This window comes from Schistocerca piceifrons, chromosome 3, assembly GCF_021461385.2.
Source record: "Schistocerca piceifrons isolate TAMUIC-IGC-003096 chromosome 3, iqSchPice1.1, whole genome shotgun sequence".
In the NCBI taxonomy this organism is placed as follows: Eukaryota; Metazoa; Arthropoda; class Insecta; order Orthoptera; family Acrididae; genus Schistocerca; species Schistocerca piceifrons.
Genome location: NC_060140.1, coordinates 735,700,148 through 735,726,424, shown reverse-complemented (window position 1 = coordinate 735,726,424; position 26,277 = coordinate 735,700,148). Strand labels below are relative to the sequence as shown.

The window sequence follows — 26,277 nt, the reverse complement described above, 5'->3', positions numbered from 1 at the left end:
TGAGGGATGAAGTAGTGAAGGCAGCAGAGGATCAAGTAAGTAAAAAGACGAGGGCTAGTAGAAATCCTTGGGTAACAGAAGAAATATTGAATTTAATTGATGAAGGGAGAAAATATAAAAATGCAGTAAGTGAAACAGGCAAAAAGAAATACAAACGTCTCAAAAATGAGATCGACAGGAAGTGCAAAATGGCTAAGCAGGGATGGCTAGAGGACAAATGTAAGGATGTAGAGGCCTATCTCACTAGGGGTAAGATATATACCGCCTACAGGAAAATTAAAGAGACCTTTGGAGATAAGAGAACGACTTGTATGAATATCAAGAGCTCAGATGGAAACCCAGTTCTAAGCAAAGAAGGGAAAGCAGAAAGGTGGAAGGAGTATATAGAGGGTCTATACAAGGGCGATGTACTTGAGGACAATATTATGGAAATGGAAGAGGATGTAGATGAAGATGAAATGGGAGATACGATACTGCGTGAAGAGTTTGACAGAGCACTGAAAGACCTGAGTCTAAACAAGGTCCCCGGAGTAGACAATATTCCATTGGAACTACTGACGGTCTTGGGAGAGCCAGTCCTGACAAAACTCTACCATCTGGTGAGCAAGGTGTATGAAACAGGTGAAATACCCTCAGACTTCAAGAAGAATATAATAATTCCAATCCCAAAGAAAGCAGGTGTTGACAGATGTGAAAATTACCGAACTATCAGCTTAATAAGTCACAGCTGCAAAATACTAACACGAATTCCTTACAGACGAATGGAAAAACTAGTAGAAGCCAACCTCGGGGAAGATCAGTTTGGATTCCGTAGAAACACTGGAACACGTGAGGCAATACTGACCTTACGACTTATCTTAGAAGAAAGATTAAGGAAAGGCAAACCTACGTTTCTAGCATTTGTAGACTTAGAGAAAGCTTTTGACAATGTTGACTGGAATACTCTCTTTCAAATTCTGAAGGTGGCAGGGGTAAAATACAGGGAGCGAAAGGCTATTTACAATTTGTACAGAAACCAGATGGCAGTTATAAGAGTCGAGGGACATGAAAGGGAAGCAGTGGTTGGGAAGGGAGTAAGACAGGGTTGTAGCCTTTCCCCGATGTTATTCAATCTGTATATTGAGCAAGCAGTAAAGGAAACAAAAGAAAAATTCGGAGTAGGTATTAAAATTCATGGAGAAGAAATAAAAACTTTGAGGTTCGCCGATGACATTGTAATTCTGTCAGAGACAGCAAAGGACTTGGAAGAGCAGTTGAACGGAATGGACAGTGTCTTGAAAGGAGGATATAAGATGAACATCAACAAAAGCAAAACAAGAATAATGGAATGTAGTCTAATTAAGTCGGGTGATGCTGAAGGAATTAGATTAGGAAATGAGGCACTTAAAGTAGTAAAGGAGTTTTGCTATTTGGGGAGCAAAATAACTGATGATGGTCGAAGTAGAGAGGATATAAAATGTAGGCTGGCAATGGCAAGGAAAACGTTTCTGAAGAAGGTAAATTTGTTAACATCGAGTATAGATTTAAGTGTCAGGAAGTCATTTTTGAAAGTATTCGTATGGAGTGTAGCCATGTATGGAAGTGAAACATGGACGATAAATAGTTTGGACAAGAAGAGAATAGAAGCTTTTGAAATGTGGTGCTACAGAAGAATGCTGAAGATTAGATGGGTAGATCACATGACTAATGAGGAAGTATTGAATAGGATTGGGGAGAAGAGAAGTTTGTGGCACAACTTGACCAGAAGAAGGGATCGGTTGGTAGGACATGTTCTGAGGCATCAAGGGAACACCAATTTAGTATTGGAGGGCAGCGTGGAGGGTAAAAATCGTAGGGGGAGACCAAGAGATGAATACACTAAGCAGATTCAGAAGGATGTAGGTTGCAGTAGGTACTGGGAGATGAAAAAGCTTGCACAGTATAGAGTAGCATGGAGAGCTGCATCAAACCAGTCTCAGGACTGAAGACCACAACAACAATATAAGTGAACCACAATTTTATTGATAGGTTAGTCACATTTTTATTGCGAGATTACGGAAGTAAACTGTTCGGAGGTTACACTCAACGTGAATGGTATAAGTGTTTTTTCTGCTGGGAGGCAGTGCGTGAGCAATCCATCGAAATTACATCTGCTCGAGTGCGCTAGCAATAAATTCCTTAGGCATGGACCTCTTACAACATCATCACAGAATCACCCTGTATACACATACATTTACAGGCACCGCTCCGTACGTCGTTGGATGACGTTCTCGTACATGGTTTCATATGTGAAACTTGGTTTAATAAGTACCCTCTTCACCCTGTATAAGCGTGTAATATGAATTGTGAAACACCCTGTAGACGCCATATTTAGCGTATTTCATTTATTGATGCTTTACTTGATAAATTCTGGGTTAACTACTAACTTAGACAAAAAGTATTCATTGCAGAAAAGTAAGTAATTCAAACTGTGTGTGTGGAGTTCACAAACGTTCGTCTTGCAGGTATCTGTTTAAGCAGCTGGGAATATTGACCACAGCCTCATATTACATTTATTCACTTATAAAATTTGTTTTCCACGATCCATGTAAGTTTGAGGGTAATAGAGGTACTCACAAGTATAACACTTGAAGGAAAACCGAGCATGGTGGCGCAATGGTTAGCGCACTGGACTCGAATTCGGGAGGAAGACGGTTCAATCCCGCGTCCGGTCACCCTGATTTACGTTTTCCGTGATTTCGCTAAATCGCTCCAGGCAAATGCCGGGATAGTTGCTTTGAAAGGGTACGGCCCACCTCCTTCTCCGCCCTTTCCTAATCCGATGAGACTGATGACCTCGCTGTTTGGTCTCCTCCCCCAAAAAACACAACCCCAACTAGAAAGAAAAATGATCTGCATTACGCTTTAATACACCTAACTTTAGCGCAGAGAGACGTGAAATATGCAGCTATTAAACCATTTGACAATGTAACCATCCCAGTAGCTGCAGTAATGTAGGTTGACTATGTTTCTCCTTAACACCTCCTATCATACAGGATTTCTCGAATGAAGATAATTATTTGAGGAGATAAACAGTCTTGGCTGCAAAACAGGCTTTATTATTTCATTTTTTGCCAATAACACGTTTCGCCTTGTTTAAGGCATTTTCAGATTGACTGACATAAAAGATGTTAAACACATGTGTTGCCGTTAATGCAAATGTCTTGGCAGAAGAACACTGTTGTCAACATTTTAAGAACATTGCGTAGTACCCTGATATAAAATAGTGTTGAGTACACGGAAAGTCACGTTTAAAATACGTAGGTGCCCTTGTCGAGTTTTGAGAGACTTCACGCAGTGGCCTTGTAGAGTATAAGGCGCCAAGTCTCTCAAGACTCGACAAGGGCACCTATCCACTTTTGTGTTTGTTTGCTAAGACGTTTGCATGGGCAGCAACTGTTATGCCAACCAATGAACAACTGTTATTTCAGCCAATCTGAAAATGCCTTAAACAAGGTGAAACACGTTATTGACAAAATATAAAATAAAAAAGCCTGTTTTGCTGCCGAGATTGTTTATCTCTTCAAAACATTTGTCACTGGTTGCTGTACCATACTTCATGAAATTGAAAAAGTTCTAGAGATAATTAATTAATTTTAACGAAAATATCAGTAAACAGCCAGCATTTAGCCATGTTGTTGTTGTTAAGGTCTTCAGTCCTGAGACGGGTTTGATGCAGCTCTCCATGCTACCCTATTCTGTGCAAGCTTCTTCATCTCCCAGTGCTTAGTGTATTCATATCTTGGTCTCTCTCTACGATTTTTACCCTCCACGCTGCCCTCCAATGCTAAATTTGTGATCCCTTGATGCCTCAGAACATGTCCTACCAGCCGGTCCCTTCTTCTTGTCAAGTTGTGCCACAAACTACTCTTCTCCCCACTTCTATTCAATACCTCCTCATTAGTTACGTGATCTACCCATCTAATCTTCAGCATTCTTCTGTAGCACCACATTTCGAAAGCTTCTATTCTCTTCTTGTCCAAACTATTTATCGTCCACGTTTCACTTCCATACATGGCTACACTCCATACAAACACTTTCAGAAACGACTTCCTGACACTTAAATCTATACACTATGTTAACAAATTTCACTTCTTCAGAAACGCTTTCCTTGACATTGCCGGTCTACACGTTATATCTTCTCTACTACGGCCATCATCAGTTATTTTGCCCCCCAAATAGCAAAACTCCTTTACTACTTTAAGTGTCTCATTTCCTAATCTAATTCCCTCAGCATCACCCGACTTAATTCGACTACATTCTATTATCCTCGTTTTGTTTTTCTTGATATTCATCTTATATCCTCCTTTCAAGACACTGTCCATTCCGTTCAACTACTCTTCCAAGTCCTTTGCTGTCTGTGACACAATTACAATGTCATCGGCGAACCTCAAAGTTTTTATTTCTTCTCCATGGATTTTAATACCTACTCCAAACTTTTCTTTTGTTTCCTTTACTGCTTGCTCAATATACAGATTGAATAACATCGGGGATAGGCTACATCCCTGTCTCACTCCCTTCCCAACCGCTGCTTCCCTTTCACGTCCCTCGACTCTTATAACTACCATCTGGTTTCTGTACAAATTGTAAATAGCCTTTCGCTCCCTGTATTTACCCCTGCCACGTTCAGAATTTGAAAGAGAGTATACTAGTCAACATTGTCAAAAGCTTTCTCTAAGTCTACAAATGTTAGAAACGAAGGTTTGCCTTTCCTTAACCTATTTTCTAAGATAAGTCGTAGGGTCAGTATTGCCTCACGTCTTCCAACATTTCTACGGAATCCAAACTGATCTTCCCCGAGATCGCCTTCTACCAGTTTTTCTCTCTCTGACACTCTGTACAACCTCTGGTATAATCAGTTTGTCCAGGTCCCATCTCCTTAAATTCCCACCTTTTTGCAGTTTCTTCAGTTTTAATCTACAGTTCATAACCAATAGATTGTGGTCAGAGTCCACATCTGCCCCTGGAAAAGTCTTACAATTTAAAACCTGATTCCTAAACCTCTGTCTTACCATTATATAATCTATCTGATACCTTCTAGTATTTCCAGGATTCTTCCACGTGTACAACCTTCTTTTATAGTTCTTGAACCAAGTGTTAGCTATGATTAAGTTATGCTCTGTGACAAACTCTACCAGACGGCTTCCTCTTTCATTTCTTACCCCCAATCCGTATTCACCTACTATGTTTCCTTCTCTCCATTTTCCTACCCTCGAATTCCAGTCACCCATGTCTATTAAATTTTCGACTCCCTTCACTATCTGAATAATTTCTTTTATCTCATCATGCATTTCATCAATTTCTTCATCATCTGCAACGCTAGTTGGCATATAAACTTGTACTACTGCAGTAGGTCTGGGCTTCGTGTCTATCTTAGCCACAATAATACGTTCACTATGCTGTTTGTAGGAGCTTACCCGCATTCCTATTTTCCTATTCATTATTAAACCTACTCCTGCATTACCCCTATTTGATTTTGTATTTATAACCCTGTATTCACCTGACCAAAAGTCTTGTTCCTCCTGCCACCGAACTTCACTAATTCCCACTATATCTAACTTTAACCTATCCATTTCCCTCTTTAAGGTTTCTAATCTACCTGCCCGATTAAGGGATCTGATATTCCACGCTCCGATCCGCAGAATGCCAGTTTTCTTCCTCCTGATAACGACGTCCACTTGAGTAGTCCCCGCCTGGAGCTCCGTATGGGGGACTATTTTACATCCGGAATATTTTACCCAAGAGGACACCATCATCATTTAACCATAGAGTAAAGCTGCATGCCCTCGGGAAACATTACGGCTGTAGTTTCCCCTTGGTTTCAGCCGTTCGCAGCACCAGCACAGCAAGGCTGTTTTGGTTAGTGTTACAAGGCCAGATCAGTCAGTCATCCAGACTGTTGCCCCTGCAACTACTGAAAAGGCTGCTGTCCCTCTTTAGGAACCATACGTTTGTCTGGCCTCTCAACAGATACACCTCCGTTGTGGTTGCATCTACGGTACGGAAATCTGTATCGCTGAGGCACGCAAGCCTCCCCACCAACGGCAAGGTCCATGGTTCATGGGGAAGTATTTAGCCATACAAACATAAAAAATTTGTACATAGGTGTTCTGTGATAGCTCTCTTGACACGTTCCACATCATAACATTTATCGTGAATTTGATCTATGTAACAGTTAACTAACTGACTAACTGAGTGACTGAATACGTTTGGTACAGTAGGACATATGTTTGTCAAATCTTTTCTCCTGAAGACGGGATATTGGTTTGCGGGACTGTTACCTCTTACTATTTGATGAAGTTCTATGTATTTAATACTGCAAAAGTGCTCTTCGAAGGCTCCTTCAAATGCACAGAAAATTATATTGTGCCATTAAAAAATCAACGTTGATGTCATAATTCAGGAGCTATAAACCCCAAAAATTATTTGGGTGCGTCAGAAAATTTGGGCACACTCCGATGTAGCTTAGCGTAAGCCGTTCATCTACATATTTACTCCTGACCCTAACTGGGATGGCCTGTTAGCTGTCTAACCTTATGGAAGTAATTACTTTAATTAGTTTAGGTCATGGTTTCTACCTTTTGGTTAAAATTCCTGTCCGTACTATTTTACCTTAAAATAGAAATATTATTTGCATTATTGGTAACAGTAATAGCTTAATTTTGAAATTACTGCTTTTTTTAATGTCACTAAGATTTAGGGATAGAAACAAGAAATAAAATCAAAAACGAGCTCTTACAAAAACTAACATTAACAGTAACTTACATTGAAGAAGATGAAAGTATCAGAGGACAATTAACTGCATGTAAATGATGGTAAACTTACCTCAGTAGCTCCTTTATTTCAGAATGGTTGAAATGGGCATCGCACAACATTTCGTTGTAAGGAAGCAGCACCTCAGCTAGCTTTTCTGGAGGAGATTTTAATACATTCAGCATCGTTTCCTTAACGTCCATCAATTGACCTTCTCTCGGATATGTAAATGACATATCAATTTGAGTCAAATTTTTTGGCGGATCCTGCAAAGAAACAGGTAATTTCACACTTGGAGGCAGTGGTTAGACGCAGTTCTGGCAGCTCAGTTCTCATCGAATACCGAGTGATGTATTGAAGCGACCACTTTATTTCTTTTTAGTCGTGTTTAGATGGAGCTGATGTCAAACCCTTTTTGGGCATTCTGATTGAGCTTGCCTGCAATTTCTTCGCATACCCAAGTGGGCCCTCCGACAGCACAGACTCCCAAGAACATTGCCGTCCCATAACATCCCTAACCCCCCCCCCCCCCCCCCCCCCCCCATGAACCTTGGACCTTGCCGTTGGTGGGGAGGCTTGCGTGCCTCAGCGATACAGATAGCCGTACCGTAGGTGCAACCACAACGGAGGGGTATCTGTTGAGAGGCCAGACAAAAACAAAAGAAAAATTCGGAGTAGGTATTAAAATTCATGGAGAAGAAATAAAAACTTTGAGGTTCGCCGATGACATTGTAATTCTGTCAGAGACAGCAAAGGACTTGGAAGAGCAGTTGAATGGAATGGACAGTGTCTTGAAAGGAGGATATAAGATGAACATCAACAAAAGCAAAACAAGGATAATGGAATGTAGTCCAATTAAGTCGGGTGATGCTGAGGGAATTAGATTAGGAAATGAGGCACTTAAAGTAGTAAAGGAGTTTTGCTATTTGGGGAGCAAAATAACTGATGATGGTCGAAGTAGAGAGGATATAAAATGTAGGCTGGCAATGGCAAGGAAAGCGTTTCTGAAGAAGAGAAATTTGTTAACATCCAGTATTGATTTAAGTGTCAGGAAGTCATTTCTGAAAGTATTCGTATGGAGTGTAGCCATGTATGGAAGTGAAACATGGACGATAAATAGTTTGGACAAGAAGAGAATAGAAGCTTTCGAAATGTGGTGCTACAGAAGAATGCTGAAGATTAGATGGGTAGATCACATAACTAATGAGGAAGTATTGAATAGGATTGGGGAGAAGAGAAGTTTGTGGCACAACTTGACCAGAAGAAGGGATCGGTTGGTAGGACATGTTCTGAGGCATCAAGGGATCACCAATTTAGTATTGGAGGGCAGCGTGGAGGGTAAAAATCGTAGAGGGAGACCAAGAGATGAATACACTAAGCAGATTCAGAAGGATGTAGGTTGCAGTAGGTACTGGGAGATGAAAAAGCTTGCACAGTATAGAGTAGCATGGAGAGCTGCATCAAACCAGTCTCAGGACTGAAGACCACAACAACAAACAACAACATCCCTAAAGGCGCCATAAAAGCGTGGTTGTTGATGCACCAAGCGTTCGGGTTGCTATTCATAGAAATCACTTTAAAAAATGGTTCAAATGGCTCTGAGCACTATGGGACTTAACATCTGTGGTCATCAGTCCCCTAGAACTTAGAACTACTTAAACCTAAATAACCTAAGGACATCACACGCATCCATTCCCGAGGCAGGATTCGAACCTGCGAGCATAGCGGTCACGCGGTTCCAGACTGAAGCGCCTAGAACCGCACGGCCACACCGGCCGGCAATCACTTAAAAGATCTCACGTGAGTGTACAGTTTTCAAGTTTACTCAGGCACCCAAATAGCTTTTTCCATAAACTGTTTCCCCGATTCCTCTTGTGGCTGGTCATATAAACATTTCGCTATCGCGTATGGTACTATAGGTCTGGCTGGCAGATGTCCGTTTCCACCATTGCTTTTCGGCGCCTAAGGACGCTCTACTGCATATGAGTCGTGATTCGGTTGACAGGTTGTGAATTACTTGCTAAAATGTTGGTTGATATGGAAGAAGAGATTTGGATTTAAGGAAAAGAAATAGTAGAGTGAACAGGAGGAAGATGGTGGTCGGGGTAAGATGCCTGTTTGCTCGTGTTACTTCACTGTGTCAGTAGAGCACAGGACTCAGTTTTCCACTGCTGCCTTGAATCCAAGTCTTGAGCGGCAACTAGTAGGTGCATTTGTAACGGATATATTTCGTCTTTGGGAGCAAAAAACAGTAGTATGTATTGAAATTTATCATGTAAAATGATCTCAGATGTATCTAAAAACAATAATAGTGATTTCCATTTATTTTTACTAGTTCTAACCGTGCGTTTATAATGTACTCTATATCTTGAAGTATGTTCTCTTCCAGTTACTTCCTGCTCGCTGCCATACTGGAAAACTTATTTTAGATTGCAACTCATCCCGATCTTACGTGAGAAAGACGCCATAGTCTTTGGGGTAAGATGGACATTCATAATAAGTTTCTTTTTTACATTTATTTATTTGCAAACAATGCCTAGAAATTACTTAAGAACAACGAATAAGGCCAGTAGAGGAAAGAAAGCCTTCAGTTAGCAAGGGAGCTTCTCAGGAGTATGGGATTCCATATCAGTACGGGATTCCATATCAGGCATGTGTAAATACCGTGCTGCAAAACGGTAAATACACTGACGGAAAATATTCCAACACCAAGAAGGAATCGCGCGAGACGAACGGAAGTTGGTAGGTGTGTTCTTAAATCTAAACTATACGTCTACTCAGATTTCGCCACAGTTGCGTAAGAGCGGCGCTAGTAGCTCGAGAAGCTGGACGTTCCTTCAGCGATATTGCAGAAATACTTGGCAGGATTGTAGCCGCTGTACGTGATTGCTGGCAGCGGTGGTCACAGGAAGGTACGGAAGCAAGAAGACCGGGCACCGGACAGCCACGTGGCTGTACCGAAAGGCAAGATCATCGTGTTCGGTGTATGGCTGTGGCGCATCGTACTTCGTCTGCAGCAGAAATTCGAGCAGCAGTTGACACCACAGTGACACAACGAATTGTTACGAATCGCATACTTCAAGAACAGCTCCGAATCAGACGCGCTGTTGGTGCATTCCACCGCCCCCAAACCACCAACATACGCGACTACAGTGGTGTCAAGCGACAGCTCGTTGGAGGGCAGAGTGGAGGTCTGGTGTGCTTTCTGATGAAACCTGGTTCTGCCTCGATGCCAGTGATGTCCGTGTGTTGATTAGGAGGAGGCCAGGTGAGCGCCTGCATCTGACTTGTCATCTTGCTAGACACATTGGACCTGCGATTGGAGATATGGTCTGGGGTGCGAATTCTTATGACATCAGAAGCATTCTCGTGGTTATCCCAGGAACCTCAACCCCAGTTTTCTACGTCACTCTGGTGATTCGACATCTTGTGCTGCCATTCATTAACAGCATTCCAGGGGGTATTTTCCGAGAGGATAACGCTCGTCGACGTACTGCTATTGTAACCCATGTCGTACAGTGTGTCGACATCTTGCCTTGGTCTGCTCATTCATCAGATGTTCCTGATATCGGGCACGTATGGTGCATGATAGGACGACAATTCCAGCGTCATCCACAAACAGCATTAACCGTCCCAGAAAACAGGTAACTGAGATTTGTTGCAAACGGAAGTATAACCACCTGTCTGCTATCGTATATTCTCATGGAAAAACAAGTGGGTTCATCCTGAAGTCTTAGGAATAAACAGCTATTACATATTGCCCGTCATTATATGCCTGAGTTCATAGAGAAACGTCGAGTAGGGTTTGGGCAGAGAGTGATACACCGGACGCTTAACTCTATCGGGTTGGTGGTGATGGCGGTCACCTGGTGTCCCCTCTCTGCGAGAGCCCGCATGATGATGAGGAACGGCTTCTGGTGGCTGATGGACGCCGAGGGGTTGATGCCCAGGATCCTCGCAGACAGTGCAACGCCAGGAATCACTAACAGCAACAGCAGGGGTCTCATGGTGTCTGATCAAGGCACGATCTGAAACGCAATAATTTTTTAGATGCGGCATTTTAGCCCTTTCACACCAGCTGGGTACAATTGTGTACATCAGTTTTTAATTGTATTAGCTGAATCGGAAAAATTTTTCATCGATGGAAATCTGATTTACACATATGTGAATGTTCAGTCTTTTCATCAGACATAAGTGCTCCAACTTGCTGGACATCAATGTAAAAATATCAATAAGTGAATATAGCAATGAGCAGGAGGTTGTGACCGCCCGAAATCACGGAAGTTGTTGGTTAGTTACACTCCAGTGTATAATTGAATATTGTGATTGTTATTTGACCTGGTTATTGTGAAGTTAGCATTTCATTTATTACAAGAGTGAGTATTTCAAATTTATTTATTTTAGTCTATAAAAAGAAGCCAAGTATACAAAGTATGTGTAGAAAACGAGTACATATATTTGTATAAATCATGCACCTAAAAATCATAAAAGAATCAGCTAAGCGTATTAGAGCACAAACAAAAATTTCCTTACTCCAGACAAAATTCAGGTCTGCAAGGTTAAGAACCTGAGGAATGTACCAACATTTCTGCTTAGCAGACGTGATATTAAACACATTGTTGGTTAACTGACATGTCGCCAACAAATCCCCTATGGAGATGAAAATGATTATCAAGCGATAAAATTCTATAGTAATGTGCAATACCTATAGTACCGGGCAATTTTAGAGAATAGCTGTGTTAGAAAGTTACTATAAAACGAAGAGAGCTTCATCACAGGCTTAAACGAAAATTTAAACTAAAACCCTGTTGATAAATAAAAGTAACTTAAGTCCGTTCAACGAATTCCGATGTGAAACTATGCCTTAATTTTCCACAACGTCACGAAGTGGATCAAACTCAAATATACGAAGTGAATGTTAAGGAAAGAGAGAAACTTTGGATGATAATTCCTGAAATGAATAGGATGTGGCGCTACTGGACCTTTTCGTTAATTGTGTTCCCGGTATACTTCTGGTTAGACATCAGATCGGATGGTCGGAAGTATCCACACATATTTTAAAAATGGATGTACATATACATGAACGTATGTATTTTACTCGTCTTCCCCTAAACCACTGGACCGATTTCAATCAAATTTGGTTCAGGCATCACTTATTGTCTGGAAATCATCGCTGTGGGGATACGAACCACCTACAATCATAGGGGTAGAGGTGAAAAAGCAGTGTAGCCCGCGAAGTTCGAATATCCATACTTAAGTTATCCACTATTTGAGAACAAGAGCAGAGACTTGTAACAAACTTTACACGTAATTTCACATCGTTGCGAAATTTTTTCTCATGGACGACCCCCACAAAATGACGAAAGGAAAAAAGTTTATCGCTAACTACATTTTCGCTCATCATGCAGCAAAACTATCACATGAAGCATGACGTTTTAATTTATTATTTCTTAACTATTATCTGTATTCATGACCTCTTTTGCAGACAGTATTCACATATATCCTTACGTGTACCAGCAAAACTATATTTTTTACGACACATAGTTCAGGAGATACGCGACGTAAACACTGGAATGACTGAAAAATCGCCGATGACGGTTTAATTTATTATTTATTTACTACTAACTATTCACAACACATTTCGCAGACGGAAGTCAAATACTCGTATATCACTGGACGTACCACCAAAATTATATCACTGTACGGCAAATACATCAGGAGATACATCGTAAACATTCAGTTACACGAAAGACGAAATTCTCTAGAGATACAGGTAAAACATGTGTACAAATATGTGTGAGAGATGTTACATATATGTGAAATATATTCGAGATGTGCGTGCGTTGGCAGAGCCATGGGTAAAATGCCCATCCTAAAACCTAAATCCTAAACCAGGTTTAATACACATATTAGTTGCAATGCAGAAAGAAATACTGTGGGGGTAAAAACCACAAGTTTCTTAATGGGATGAGCGTGATAACATGGAGAGAGAAAGGGGGAGGAGGAAATGGACGGACAATGAGGGCGAAGGAGCAGATGACCACAGATGGAGGGTGGAGAGGAGGACATGGACAGAGAGAGGAGAAGGGGGAAAGGACAAAGAGAGGGGGTGAGGGGAGAGGCGGATATGAATGGAGAAAGAAAGGAGGAGGATATGGACTGGGGCAGGGAGAGACGAGATAGGGAGAGTGAGTGGGCAGAGGAAGAGGCAGAGGGGGAGGAGGAATTGAAGGGAAGAGGAGGAGAGGGACAGAGAGAGGGGACAGGAGGAGATGAACAGAGAAAGAAAAGGGGAGGAGATGAACAATGAGAGAGGGAGGAAGAGATACACAGACAGAGGAGGAGGAGAAAATAGAGAGGTTGAGGATATGTGAAGAGGCAGAAAGAGCAGGGGGATGGAGGGGAGGAGCAGAATGACTGAGAAAGGGGGAGAGGGAGGAGACGGACACAGAGGGGGGGGGGGTAGAGGAGATGGACAGAGAGAGGAGGTGAAGGAGATGAATTATCAGAAGATTTGAATAAATACATACCCAGGCCAATGTCAATGGACAGTGTCGCTTTGTTTACCATTACAATCAAAATTGTAAAAAAATGGTTCAAATGGCTCTGAGCACTATGGGACTTAACTTCTGAGGTCATCAGTCCCCTAGAACTTAGAACTAGTTAAACCTAGCTAACTTAAGGACACCACACACATCCATGTCCGAGGCTGGATTCGAACCTGCGACCGTAGCGGCCGCGCGGTTACAGACTGTAGCGCGTAGATCTGCTCGGCCACCCGGCGGGCTCAAAATTATACATATGGCGAAATTCTATGTGCCTATTCAATACAGCAGCCCCAAATTAGAGTAGTGCGATATTAGTTTTATCGATATGTAACAGCAGGGACAGTAAAACATGAAGAATAACGAGTACTCCAGCAGCGACAGCACTACCCTGGCCCACACTGACTGCTGTCGCCATGCAGCAGCGCTGCTCAGTCGCTGCTACTTTATTTGTTATTCTTCGGTTTTATTGTCACTGTTAATACATATCGACAAAACGAATCTCACACTGGACTAATTTGGGGCTGCTACAGGGTGTTATAAAAAGGTACGGCCAAACTTCCAGGAAACATTCCACACACACAAATAAAGAAAAGATGTTATGTAGACACGTGTCCAGAAACGCTTAATTTCCATGTTAGAGCTCATTTTAGTTTCTTCCACCTACGCTCAATGGAGCACGTTAGCATGATTTCATACGGGATACTCTACATGTTCTGCTAGAACATGTGCCTTTACAAGTACGACACAACGTGTGGTTCATGCACGATGGAGCTCCTGCACATTTCAGTCGAAGTGTTCGTACGATTCACAACAACAGATTCGGTGACCAATGGATTGGTAGAGGCGGACCAATTCCATGGCCTCCACGCTCTCCTGACCTCAACCCTCTTGACTTTCATTTATGGGGGCATTTGAAAGCTCTTGTCTACGCAACCCCGGTACCAAATATAGAGACTCTTCGTGCTCGTATTGTGGACGGCTGTGATACAATACGCCATTCTCCAGGGCTGCATCAGCGCATCAGGGATTCCATACGACGGAGGGTGGATACATGTATCCTCGCTAACGGAGGACATTTTGAACATTTCCTGTAACAAAGTGTTTGATGTCACGCTGGTACGTTCTGTTGCTGTGTGTTTCCATTCCATGATTAATGTGATTTGAAGAGAAGTAGTAAAATGAGCTCTAACATGGAAAGTAAGCGTTTCCGGGCACATATCCACATAACATATTTTCTTTCTTTGTGTGTGAGGAATGTTTCCTGAAAGTTTGGCCGTACGTTTTTGTAACACACTGTATATTGAATGGGCAAATAGAATTCCACTTTAAAAATAATTTTGTTTGTAATGGGAAACAAACAGATGCTTTCCATAGACAATGGAAACGGCAAATAATCACTGAAACACCAGAGAAAATGCACCTGACGGCTCTTAGGAGAGACACCCTGTACACATATAAAATTATCAGAAGCAGTCTGGAAAGCTTGCAAGGGTGTTGCAGAGTAGGTTGTGCTAAGAAACAATTGTTAAGAAAAATATTCGATAAGTTGCGTCGTTTCCGAGTTAACTAGCACTGATGTTAGCTAATCAAGCAGTTGTGTGCACAAATTCAAGCAACCCATCAGAGGCAGTGTCGCCAAACGCGTATTTCGTTTGGTTTCCTAAAACAGAACAAGAGAGCGATACAAACATTGGACATGCGGCGGTACTAGGGATCGAACCCGAGCCACAGGCTGAGCACTCTCGTGCGCTATAATCCGTGATCTGAGGACTGCTGACACTAATCGTATGTGGCGGGGCGCATGAATTTGAGCTCAACTGCCTTACTGGCTAACTTCAATGCTAGTTAACTCGGAAATGGAACAACGTATCGAACTTTTTTCTTAACAATTGTTTCGCAGCACAACTTTCGCTGCGACAGCCTTACAAATTTTTCAGATTGTTTCTGAAGATTTTATGTACACATTTACTACAAATTTTTCTGAGCAAAAACACACATCAAAAAAAGTTTTGCATCATCTCGGTTCCCAGAGTTCCGAAACCTGTACAGATAATTGGAACAGAGATCAACATAAACATCATTCCTGCCCTTTTTATTGCTCATGAAAACCACACATTGCATGATGTACCACCACACAGCGAGACCTTCAGAGGTTGTGCTCCAGATTGCTGTACACGCCAGTACCTCTAATACCCAGCAGCACGTCCTCTTGCACTGATGCGTGCCTGTCTTCGTCCTTGCATACTATCCACAAGTTCATCAAGCCACTGTTGGTCCAGACTCTTCGACATGATTCATGTCTGCAGAACATGCTGGCCACTCTAGTTTAGCGATATCATTATCCTGAAGGAAGCCATTCACAAAATGTACACGATGGGGGTGCAAATTGTCGTCCATGAAGACGAATGCCTCGCCAATATGCTGCCGATATGGTTGCAATATCGGTCGGAGGATGGCATTCACGTATCGTACAGCGGTTACGGCGCCTTCCATGACCACCTGCGGCGTACTTCGGCCCCACATAATGCCACCCCAAAACATCAGAGAACCTCCACCTGCACTCGCTGGATAGTGTATCTAAGGCGTTCAGCCTGACCGGGTTGCCTCCAAACACGTCTCTGACGATTGTCTGGTTGAAGGCATACTGCGACACTCATCGGTGAAGAGAACGTGATGCAGATCCTGAGCGGTTCACTCGGCATGTTGATGGGCCCATCTGTACCGCGCTGCATGGTGTCGTGGTTATAAAGATGGACCTCGCCATGGACGTCGGGAGAGAAGTTGCGTATCATGAAGCCTATTGCGCACAGTTTGAGTCGTAACACGACGTCCTGTGGCTGCATGAAAAGCATTATTCAATATGGTGGCGATGTTGTCAGAGTTCCTCCGAGCCATAATCCGTAGGCAGTGGTCATCCACTGCAGTAGTAGCCCTTGGGCAGCCTGAACGAGGCATGTCATTGACAGCTCCTGTCCATGGCCGAACAACATCGCTTTGGTTCACTCCGAGACGCCTGGACACTTCCTTTGCTGAGAGCCCTTCCTGGCATAAAGTGACAACGCGGACGCTATCGAACCGCGGTATTGAGCGTCTAGGCATGGTTGAACTACAAACACGAGCCGTGTACCTTCTTTCTGGTGGAATGTCTGGAACTGATCGGTTGTCAGACCCCTTCCGTCTAATAGGCGCTGCTCATGCATGGTTTTTTACATCTTTGGGCGGGTTTAGTGACATCTCTGAACAGTCAAAGGGACCTTGTCTGTGATACAATATCCACAGTCAAAGTCTATCTTCAATAGTTCTGGGAACTGGGGTGATGCAAAACTTTTTTTGATGTGTGTACAATGCCTTTTAAAAATAATGTCTAAAACATACCATAGGGGTAAGAAATTAATGAACGCTCACCATAATATGAACATAAACAGAAGCAGGCGTACTGAGCGAGCACCTTAAAACACTACACCCGTACTAGTGACGTGCACCCCCTGATTATCTAATTCAACATGAGAAAAAGTATGCTTATTACAGTCCAGAGCCTCCTCACTTAATCTATCAATATGCAGTTTAGTATTCGGGAGTATGTATTACACACCCCTCGTGGGATAATGGCAGTAACAGAGAGAGAGAATGACGACTACCGTTCTATGCAGCTATCTGTCACTGGCCACAGCCACAAGTATCCTTTAAAACTTCTGCTGCTACCTGGCTGCATTATATGCTGTTTCTCGCAGACAGGGAGCCGGAGACTGTTCAATCACCGGACATAAACCTCTTAATTTTTACTTGTGCGGGATTTCAAAAGCGTTGTGTACACTGAACGGGTTGCTGATGTGTGGACCCATGAACAGTGGGACCGTGGAGCCTTTAACACTATTCGGCTGCAGTGTGGAACGCTCGAAACAGTGTGAACACTTGCCGGCCACTTTGAACTTTTGCAACATGGAAGAAATTAGTACCATGTCATGTTTATTGCAATGTACCAATAATAACTGTAGTTCCAGATATGCGTTGATATGATCTGTTTTGTCCCTTTTTCTGACTAGAATCACCTCCTGAATTTTGTGCACTTATGTAATATTCACCTGATAATAGTTACAAAGTGATAACACTTGCCACTAAATGGAGGGTTATCTAGAGTGATCGAAAATTAACTAATTTGTTTACGGTGAAAAGATGGTACTTAGTTTATTATTACATGTATCATTTACATAACAAATCGTAATGTTGTGAAACGAGATTTTCTGTTTTTACGTCACAAGTCCTTTTGCAAATATTGCTACATAATGACCAGTTACAAGTTTTTTATTTACAGATGTTCACTTGTGCGTCAGTAATTCCTGCCCCCCACCTTTTACACTTTACAATAATAGAAATTCTTCTATAGAATAGAAGGAGTTGTCAAGAATAAACTTTTTCAATTTGTTTTCAAATGTTATTCTGCTGTGTGTCAGACATTTTATATCGTTGGACAAGTGATCAGAAATTTTCGTTGCAGCATTGTGCACCCCTTTTTGTGCTAAAGACAGCCTTAATATGGGGTAATGATTGTCATTTTTTCTTCTGATAGTCTAATTATGCCATCATTGTTGTTTTTCAACTTCACGAGGAAATGGACATATACACTCCTGGAAATTGAAATAAGAGCACCGTGAATTCATTGTCCCAGGAAGGGAAAACTTTATTGACACATTCCTGGGGTCAGATACATCACATGATCACACTGACAGAACCACAGGCACATAGACACAGGCAACAGAGCATGCACAATGTCGGCACTAGTACAGTGTACATCCACCTTTCGCAGCAATGCAGGCTGCTATTCTCCCATGGAGACGATCGTAGAGATGCTGGATGTAGTCCTGTGGAACGGCTTGCCGTGCCATTTCCACCTGGCGCCTCAGTTGGACCAGCGTTCGTGCTGGACGTGCAGACCGCGTGAGACGACGCTTCATCCAGTCCCAAACATGCTCAATGGGGGACAGATCCGGAGATCTTGCTGGCCAGGGTAGTTGACTTACACCTTCTAGAGCACGTTGGGTGGCATGGGGTACATGCGGACGTGCATTGTCCTGTTGGAACAGCAAGTTCCCTTGCCGGTCTAGGAATGGTAGAACGATGGGTTCGATGACGGTTTGGATGTACCGTGCACTATTCAGTGTCCCCTCAACGATCACCAGTGGTGTACGGCCAGTGTAGGAGATCGCTCCCCACACCATGATGCCGGGTGTTGGCCCTGTGTGCCTCGGTCGTATGCAGTCCTGATTGTGGCGCTCACCTGCATGGCGCCAAACACGCATACGACCATCATTGGCACCAAGGCAGAAGCGACTCTCATCGCTGAAGACGACACGTCTCCATTCGTCCCTCCATTCACGCCTGTCGCGACACCACTGGAGGCGGGCTGCACGATGTTGGGGCGTGAGCGGAAGACGGCCTAACGGTGTGCGGGACCGTAGCCCAACTTCATGGAGACGGTTGCGAATGGTCCTCGCCGATACCCCAGGAGCAACAGTGTCCCTAATTTGCTGGGAAGTGGCGGTGCGGTCCCCTACGGCACTGCGTAGGACCCTACGGTCTTGGCGTGCATCCGTGCGTCGCTGCGGTCCGGTCCCAGGTCGACGGGCACGTGCACCTTCCGCCGACCACTGGCGACAACATCGATGTACTGTGGAGACCTCACGCCCCACGTGTTGAGCAATTCGGCGGTACGTCCACCCGGCCTCCCGCATGCCCACTATACGCCCTCACTCAAAGTCCGTCAACTGCACATACGGTTCACGTCCACGCTGTCGCGGCATGCTATCAGTGTTAAAGACTGCGATGGAGCTCCGTATGCCACGGCAAACTGGCTGACACTGACGGCGGCGGTGCACAAATGCTGCGCAGCTAGCGCCATTCGACGGCCAACACCGCGGGTCCTGGTGTGTCCGCTGTGCCGTGCGTGTGATCATTGCTTGTACAGCCCTCTCGCAGTGTCCGGAGCAAGTATGGTGGGTCTGACACACCGGTGTCAATGAGTTCTTTTTTCCATTTCCAGGAGTGTATTATGAAACAGTAATCAGAATGCCCAACTCCTTAAACAAATGTCTAAAAGATGATCGTGATAAGCATCGTATATTATTCTTAAAGCACATTTTTGTGCATGTAAGATTTGTTTTCTTAAAGATGAGTTACCCCAGAAAATTATTCCATATAACATTATTAAATGAAAATTTGCAAAATATGTCAGCTTTCAGATTTGTCACTTCCCAAGATGTGTAATGATTCTAAGTGCAAATGTGGCAGAACTAAGTGATTGTAGGCGTTCCAAAATGAGCTTTTCCTGTTTAAATTCTCTTCAATAAGGGCCCCTAAGAATTTAGAGGTTTCTACCCTATTTATTACTTCCATACCATGTGTTGAACCTATCATTGGCGTAGTGTTTTTTATTGTAATTTCATTCCCCTGCCCATGGGCAGGGGAGGGCTGGCAGCAACACAGTCCACCACTCTTCAGGCACATGGTTGTACAACATAACATGAAAGGGGAATGCTTACAAAAAAGGGGGTGATAAAAGAGTGACATAAAAACACTAATACAGGGACATGCACAGGGGGGACAGTTAAAAAGTCAACATGAAGTTAAAAGAATGCAGCTGGTAATTCATTGTGCACTTAAAATCACAGGAGTCAAACACAAGTTAAAAGTCGGCCACAGTATAAAAATCACACAGATTGAGATACTTAAAAAAAGCTCAACCACTGGAAACACCAGAACACTCACATAGAATGAAAACCGCTGGTAGGGACCTGCCAAGAGACTGGAGATCAGAGAGGAGGGAAAAAGAGAGGAGGGGCATGGGGCTGGTAGGAAGAGGAAGAGGGGGGGGAAGGGGGTGCACCAAGAGGCAGGAGAGGGGCAGGGAGGGAGATGAAGTGGGAAGACAAGGCAGGAGGGAGTGCAGAGACACAGAGGGGGAGCACAGGAGAGAGAGGGCGTGTAGGAGGGGGAAAACTACTCAGGGGAAGGGAGGGGGAGGAGTGGAAGCCCTGAGGAGGAGGGAAGAGGAAGATGGGGTTAGAGTTGGTAGGTGCGGTAGATGCCAGGGCGTAGCTCATCATCCAGGAGGAGTAGGTGCTGGAAGATGCGTTGGGAAAGGAGGTGGAGGGTGTGGAGATGGAGAGAGGGCGGGACAGAATGGTAAATATGTGGCAATGGGCTGGGGATGGAGAAGGAGAGGGACACCAGGGGGTGGGGAGGATAGAGTCAACGAACAATATTCAGGGTGTAGATGTATTCAAGGAAAGGGGGAAGGTGGGGGAAGGGGATGAGGTCATAGAGGAAGTGTATGGGGGACGGAAGGCGGATACGGAAGGCAAAGTGGAGTACATGGCTTCCTACGATTTGGAGGGCCTTATAGAACCTGGGAGGGGTGGAAATCCAAGTGACACTGGAATAACAAAGAATGGGGAGGATCAAGGATTTGTAGGTGTGAAGGATGGTATAAGGATGCCGTCCCCAGTCTGGCTGGACAGGAGTTTCAGGAGGCAGAGTCTGTTGTGGGCTTTCTGTTGGATTGTAAGGAGATGGGGAGTCCAGGTGAGATGGCGGTTGAGGGTGAGGCCAAGATATTTCAGGGTAGGAGTGAGGTGGATAGGACGGCCATAAATTGTTACGTAGATATCATGGAGATGGAAGGAGCATGTGGTGCGGCCTATGGTGACTGCCTGGGTCTTGGAGGGGTCGATACGAAGGAACCACTGGTTGCACCAAGTGGTGAACTGGTCAGTGTGGGTTTGGAGGGTACGTTGGGGACCTTTGAAGGATAGGATAAAGGGCTAGAAAGGCGGTGTCAGCAGCAAATTGGAGGAGATGAAGAGGTGGGGGAAGTTTGGGCATATCAGCAGTGTACAGGAGATAGAGGAGAAAGGACATAGCCTTGGGGCACGCCAGCGGAGGGATAGAAGGTACAGGAGTTGGAATTGTGGATAGTGACATAGGAAGGACGATGGAGGGGAAGGAAGCAACAAGATGGACGAAATTAATAGGGAGAGCATAGGTCTGGAGTTTCAAGAGGAGACCAGGATGCCAGACACGGTTGTAGGCATTCTGGGGGTCAAGAGAAACAAAGATAGTGGAGAGAGTAGAGTTAAGTTGGAGGGAAAGAAGGTTGGTAAGGTTAAGGAGCTGGTCGTCAGCTGAGAAGGAAGGCCGGAAGCCACACTGGGTAAGGGGAAGGAGGCGGTGGTAGTTAAGGTGATGGTAAATACAGCGAGAGAGGATGGTGTCGAAGACCTTACTGAATACGGAGGTGAAGCAGATGGGACGATAGGAAGAGGTATAAGAGGGGGGTTTGTTGGGTTTAGGGAACAGCAGGACACGGGAAGACTTCCGCAGGTTGGGGTAAAAGCCAGTGGAGAGGAGGACGTTGTACAGAGTAGTAAGGACAGTCAGGAAGGACGGAGGGGATTCCTTGAGTTAGTGTAGTGCCATTAGATGCCTTTTTAAATTGAGAGTGAGACCATTCGTATTTGCAAGGCAGCTTCCATCCCTGCACCAGAATTTGACAATAGGGCATCTAGTTTGTGAGTTGTAACGAGCTTCTGCCAAGGAGTGATTTTTTTTACTGTGCGCAACTTAGTTTAAATTCCTAAAACCCTTGTGTGTTTGGGTTTCTAGTAGCCAAAGCCTCACGTTTTAATCACTGTGTAATCTAGAACCGCAGCGGACCGAAACTGGAACGGCAACGCTCCAGCAGATCACAGTGAGCGGGAGAGGGCCACAGGGGAATGCCTAGTACTACAGACGGGATTACAAACGCACCAGACCGAAGATGGAACACCCAGGAGCGTGTCTGGTGGGCGCGCACCGCAAAGAGAACACCCAGGACTGCAGCGGACGGAAATCGGAATGGCAATGCTCCAGAAGAGCGCAGCGAGCGGGCGCGTACTGCAGAGGGAGCGCCTGGTGAAGGGGGAAGGCCACAGGTATAAATACTGGACCAGGTCCACTCGAGGAGTAGTCTCAGGTCGCACCTAATGAAGATAACGACCTATGCTGCCGAAATATCGTGCAAGTACGACGCTGATGTCAGGCAGATCACCCGACAACCCAAGATGTCATTAGATCGCTGGGAAAGCCTGAAGAATTACAGCTGGGAGCTGTGTTGGACATGGTCAACATGCTTCTGACTGCCACGCATAGCTGCTGCGATATCATGGCGATGCGATTTGATGCGATTTGCAAAAGCTTTGTTGCTGTTGGAATCTAGAGGTGACCTGCTTGTCACTGTGACTTAAGATAAGCAACATCTGACCGGTCTGTCTTCACTCGATAGTGAGTGGTGAATAATGGTGGATGGAAGGCGAAAGTGGGAACTGGTCGCGAATCTGACTCCTTATGCCTTAGGAACAGGGATGAGGTGCTACCCAGTGGCCAGTGGCCAATTTTCCTACCGAGTCCGGACAAGTGCAGAGGGTGGCTGACTATCTGTAGCATAATACCCAGGGTCGATGACGATCCTCTACTTTGGAGCAGAGTTGGAGGTCTAAACTAGAGGCTCAGACGATTATGCGACTTTGTCGGATGCGAATTTCTGCCCTGCGCTATCGGGTGGAGAGCTCCAGGGTTTCCTTTAACAGGTCAGGCGTGCACTTCACCCAGGAAGCGGCTACTGTGGTAGCAGAGAAAGTGTGGAGTGCACACGTTTTTTTATTTTTTAGGTTGAGGAACTCTCCCTTGGGATCAGAGATGGATTGCCCGCCGAAAAGGAAGTTACATATGCCACATATTACCAGAGAATGCTCTTCGCCACAGAACAGAATAGTAAAGGTTGATATGATAATTGAAAACTGCAAGAGCATCCATGGTAAGGTCACAGAATTAGATTCGTTTACTGTAGGTTATAACGCCAAGATAGTATTAGGAACAGAAAGATGGTTGAAACCGGAAGTGAATAGCAACGAAATTCTGAATACAGACTGTAATATTTATGTAAGGTTAGGTTAGTCACCAGTATTTATTACCATAAACAGTGCGATGTTTACGGTAGGTTATCAAGAATTCCGAATGTGAATTAATCAGGGTGCCGTTAAGCATCAAAGATAGGTTTAAAATTGTAATCGGTTGCTTTTGTAGAGCACCTGCGTCCGAAGCTGTAGTGGTAGAGCGCTTCACAGAGAACTTGCCCAAGATCATGACTAAGTTTCCGGATCGTGCTATTGTAATAGGCAGTGACTTCAACTTGCCGGGTATAGATTGGGAGAGTCATGTTACCAAAATTGGTGCCAGAGACAGGGATTCGTGTGACGTTATTATGAATGTCTTGTCCGAAAATTACCTCAAATATAGACTTACAAAACCAACTCGTGACTGTAACGTCTTACACCTCCTAGCAACAAAGAAACCTGAAATAAACGAATCTCTAAACGCAGAGGAGGGTATCAGTCATCATTAAGCTCTGAAGGCATCTATGACTATGCATATTACAAGGAAATATCAGGAAAGGCAGCAAAATATTTTTGTTTACCAAGAGTGACAGGATACAAATTGCTGAGTATCTGAGTAGTCAGCATCAAATATTCAGCGCAGAGGAAGATGACTTGGAGCACAAATCAAGAAAACTGAAAAGTATCATTCAGTGTGCCACAGACAATTATGTTCTGAGCAAGTTCTTAAGGGATGGGAAAGACTCACCGTGGTTCAAGAGCTGTGTTAGGGAACTCATACATAAAGAAAGAGAGCTTCTATAGATATGAGTGGTGTCTGCTCTGTCGGCCATATCCGAGAGAACAGACATCATTCGCGATGTAGCAGCTAGGACATATACATGAATATCTTGGGGTGAAAAGAATGGAAAACGGTGCGATAGCAAAAGGATAGGACGCAAAAAAATTAATTCCATCCGCACAGGGCACTGCGGTAATGTAACGGCGAGAGTTGAAAAGTTGTATCGTACCAGTACTCGATCCCGGATGCTCCGCTTGTCTAGAACAGTTGCCTTAAACTCCTAACCCATCGGAGCACGCTTTCCGTCAGATCCAAATTGCGGTGCAGCGAGCGGGAATTTGGGAATATGCGGCTGCCGGAAAGCGTGCCCGGATGGCGGAGACGGTTAAGGCAACAAGGCTAGAGAGACTGAGCATCTGATTTCGAGTCCAGGTCTGGCACAAATTCTCAACTCTCGATGATACATTGACGACATCCTCTGTATGGCTGGAAGTGTCTGTATCCTTCCAGCTCTTCTCCATCCTGTTTCCTTTCCGTTTCCTTCAGTCCAAAATATTCAAAGAGAGTTTCAATGAAGATTCAAGATAAGTCTAAACCTAGCTTACAAACAAAAGCTGAACGAATCGAAAACAGGAGTAAGGAGAACAATGAGGGGAGCATTCAGAGACTTTGAAAGTAAAATTTTGTCAACCGATCTGAATGAAAAACCCTAAGAGGTTTTGGTGTTATGTTAAATCAGTATGCAATTCGAAATCCTTTTTCATTCAATCAGACACCATACTGGTACTAAAACGGAAGATAACAGAGAGAAGGCCGAAATAATTAATTCAGTCTTCCGAATTTCAATCATCATACGAACTTCGAAATAGCAGATATTGAGCTAACTGATCACGAAACAGAAAAATAACTACGATAGTGTATTGGAGGAAAGCCATCAGACCAGATGAGATATCTGTAAGATTCTACAGAGATCATGCGAAAGAAACTGCTCCCCTTCTAGTAGCATTTTACCGTAGGTCGCTGGAGCAACGAAGACCTATGCCGTAGTGTCAGTCTGTTGTAGAACCATGAAACATGACCTATGCTCATCTATTATGTCGTTTTTGCACAACGAAAATCTAATCTAGAAAAATCAACGAGGATTCTACAGAGATGTTGCGAAACACAGCTCTGTTCCTCCATGAGATACGTAGCGCTGTAGACATCGGCGCTCAAGTTGACGCCTTGTTCCTCGACTCCCGGGAGACGTTTGATACTGTCCCAAACAACTGTTTATGGGAAACACATAAGAGAATATCGTGTTTCGGCCCAGATTTGCGACTGCATTCAAGACTTCCTCGCAGACTGAACTCAACACGTCGCTCTTAATGGAACAACTCAACTGATGTAACTGTAATTTCGAGGAAGTGTGATAGTGTAACACCACAACTCTGTGGATGATCATACATTTTCTACGTGTTTTACTAAGTTTGTTTCACTAGTTGTGCTGAATATTATTCCTGTGAATACATTGTGAAGTTACAAATGATATTTGTTATTTAAGAGAATACGCATGGAATATTAACATTTTGTAAGTATACACGCTGGCCCAGTAAGGGAAAAGCTATTGTCAAAGAGTATAATAAATTGTAAATGCATTATAGCTGGGCGTGCGAGCGCGCCAAAAAAGTAGCAGTTCGGAGTCGCGATGAGACTGTTGTCGCTGGTTGTGTGTATTCGCCTATGCAAAAGTGCGGGGATAAAAAGTCTGTTTACGAAGTGCGGAACAGTGAAAACCGAAATGGTTGTTTTGGCGGATGTTTAATATGGGCAAGCTATGTGTGTGGCATTTATTGGGCACAGTACAAATGCAGCAAGAGTAATTCACTTAACATCAAGAGTACCGTGGGCCTTGTTATTGGCTATGGTATGGCAAGAAGATCAACCTGTGCTCTATTTTACCGATAAATGAAGCCACTCGACAAACCAACGGCATCATAAAGTTAAGTAAGACTTTTATAATTAGAAGTTTTATACACTGACGAGCGTAGTTGGAATTTTATTGTTTAAATAACATTGTTTTCTTGCATATTGTCACATAAATAATTTTTCTAAGTCGTTATTGAAGCAGTATCCATCCTATCCCTTTGTACGAACCGAGATAATCAGAAAATGAACTGAAAATGAAGTGAACATTAGTTTATTAGATTATTACAAATGGCTCTGAGCACTATGGGACTTAACTGCTAAGGTCATCAGTCCCCTAAAACTT

The 26,277-nt window shown here is 43.8% G+C and overlaps 1 protein-coding gene across 1 annotated transcript in view; it reads right to left on the bottom strand.

Moving 5' to 3' along the window:
• LOC124789023 (UDP-glucuronosyltransferase 1A1-like) overlaps positions 1–10,778 on the bottom strand; it is a 46,705-nt gene extending 35,927 nt beyond the window's left edge. The window contains exons 1-2 of the mRNA XM_047256310.1: positions 10,638–10,778; positions 6,844–7,037 (exon numbers count right to left, since the gene is read on the bottom strand). Of these exons, the coding sequence (XP_047112266.1) occupies positions 6,844–7,037; positions 10,638–10,778 (335 nt within the window). The remainder of the gene's footprint in view (positions 1–6,843; positions 7,038–10,637) is intronic.
• Positions 10,779–26,277: the final 15,499 nt, after the last annotated feature.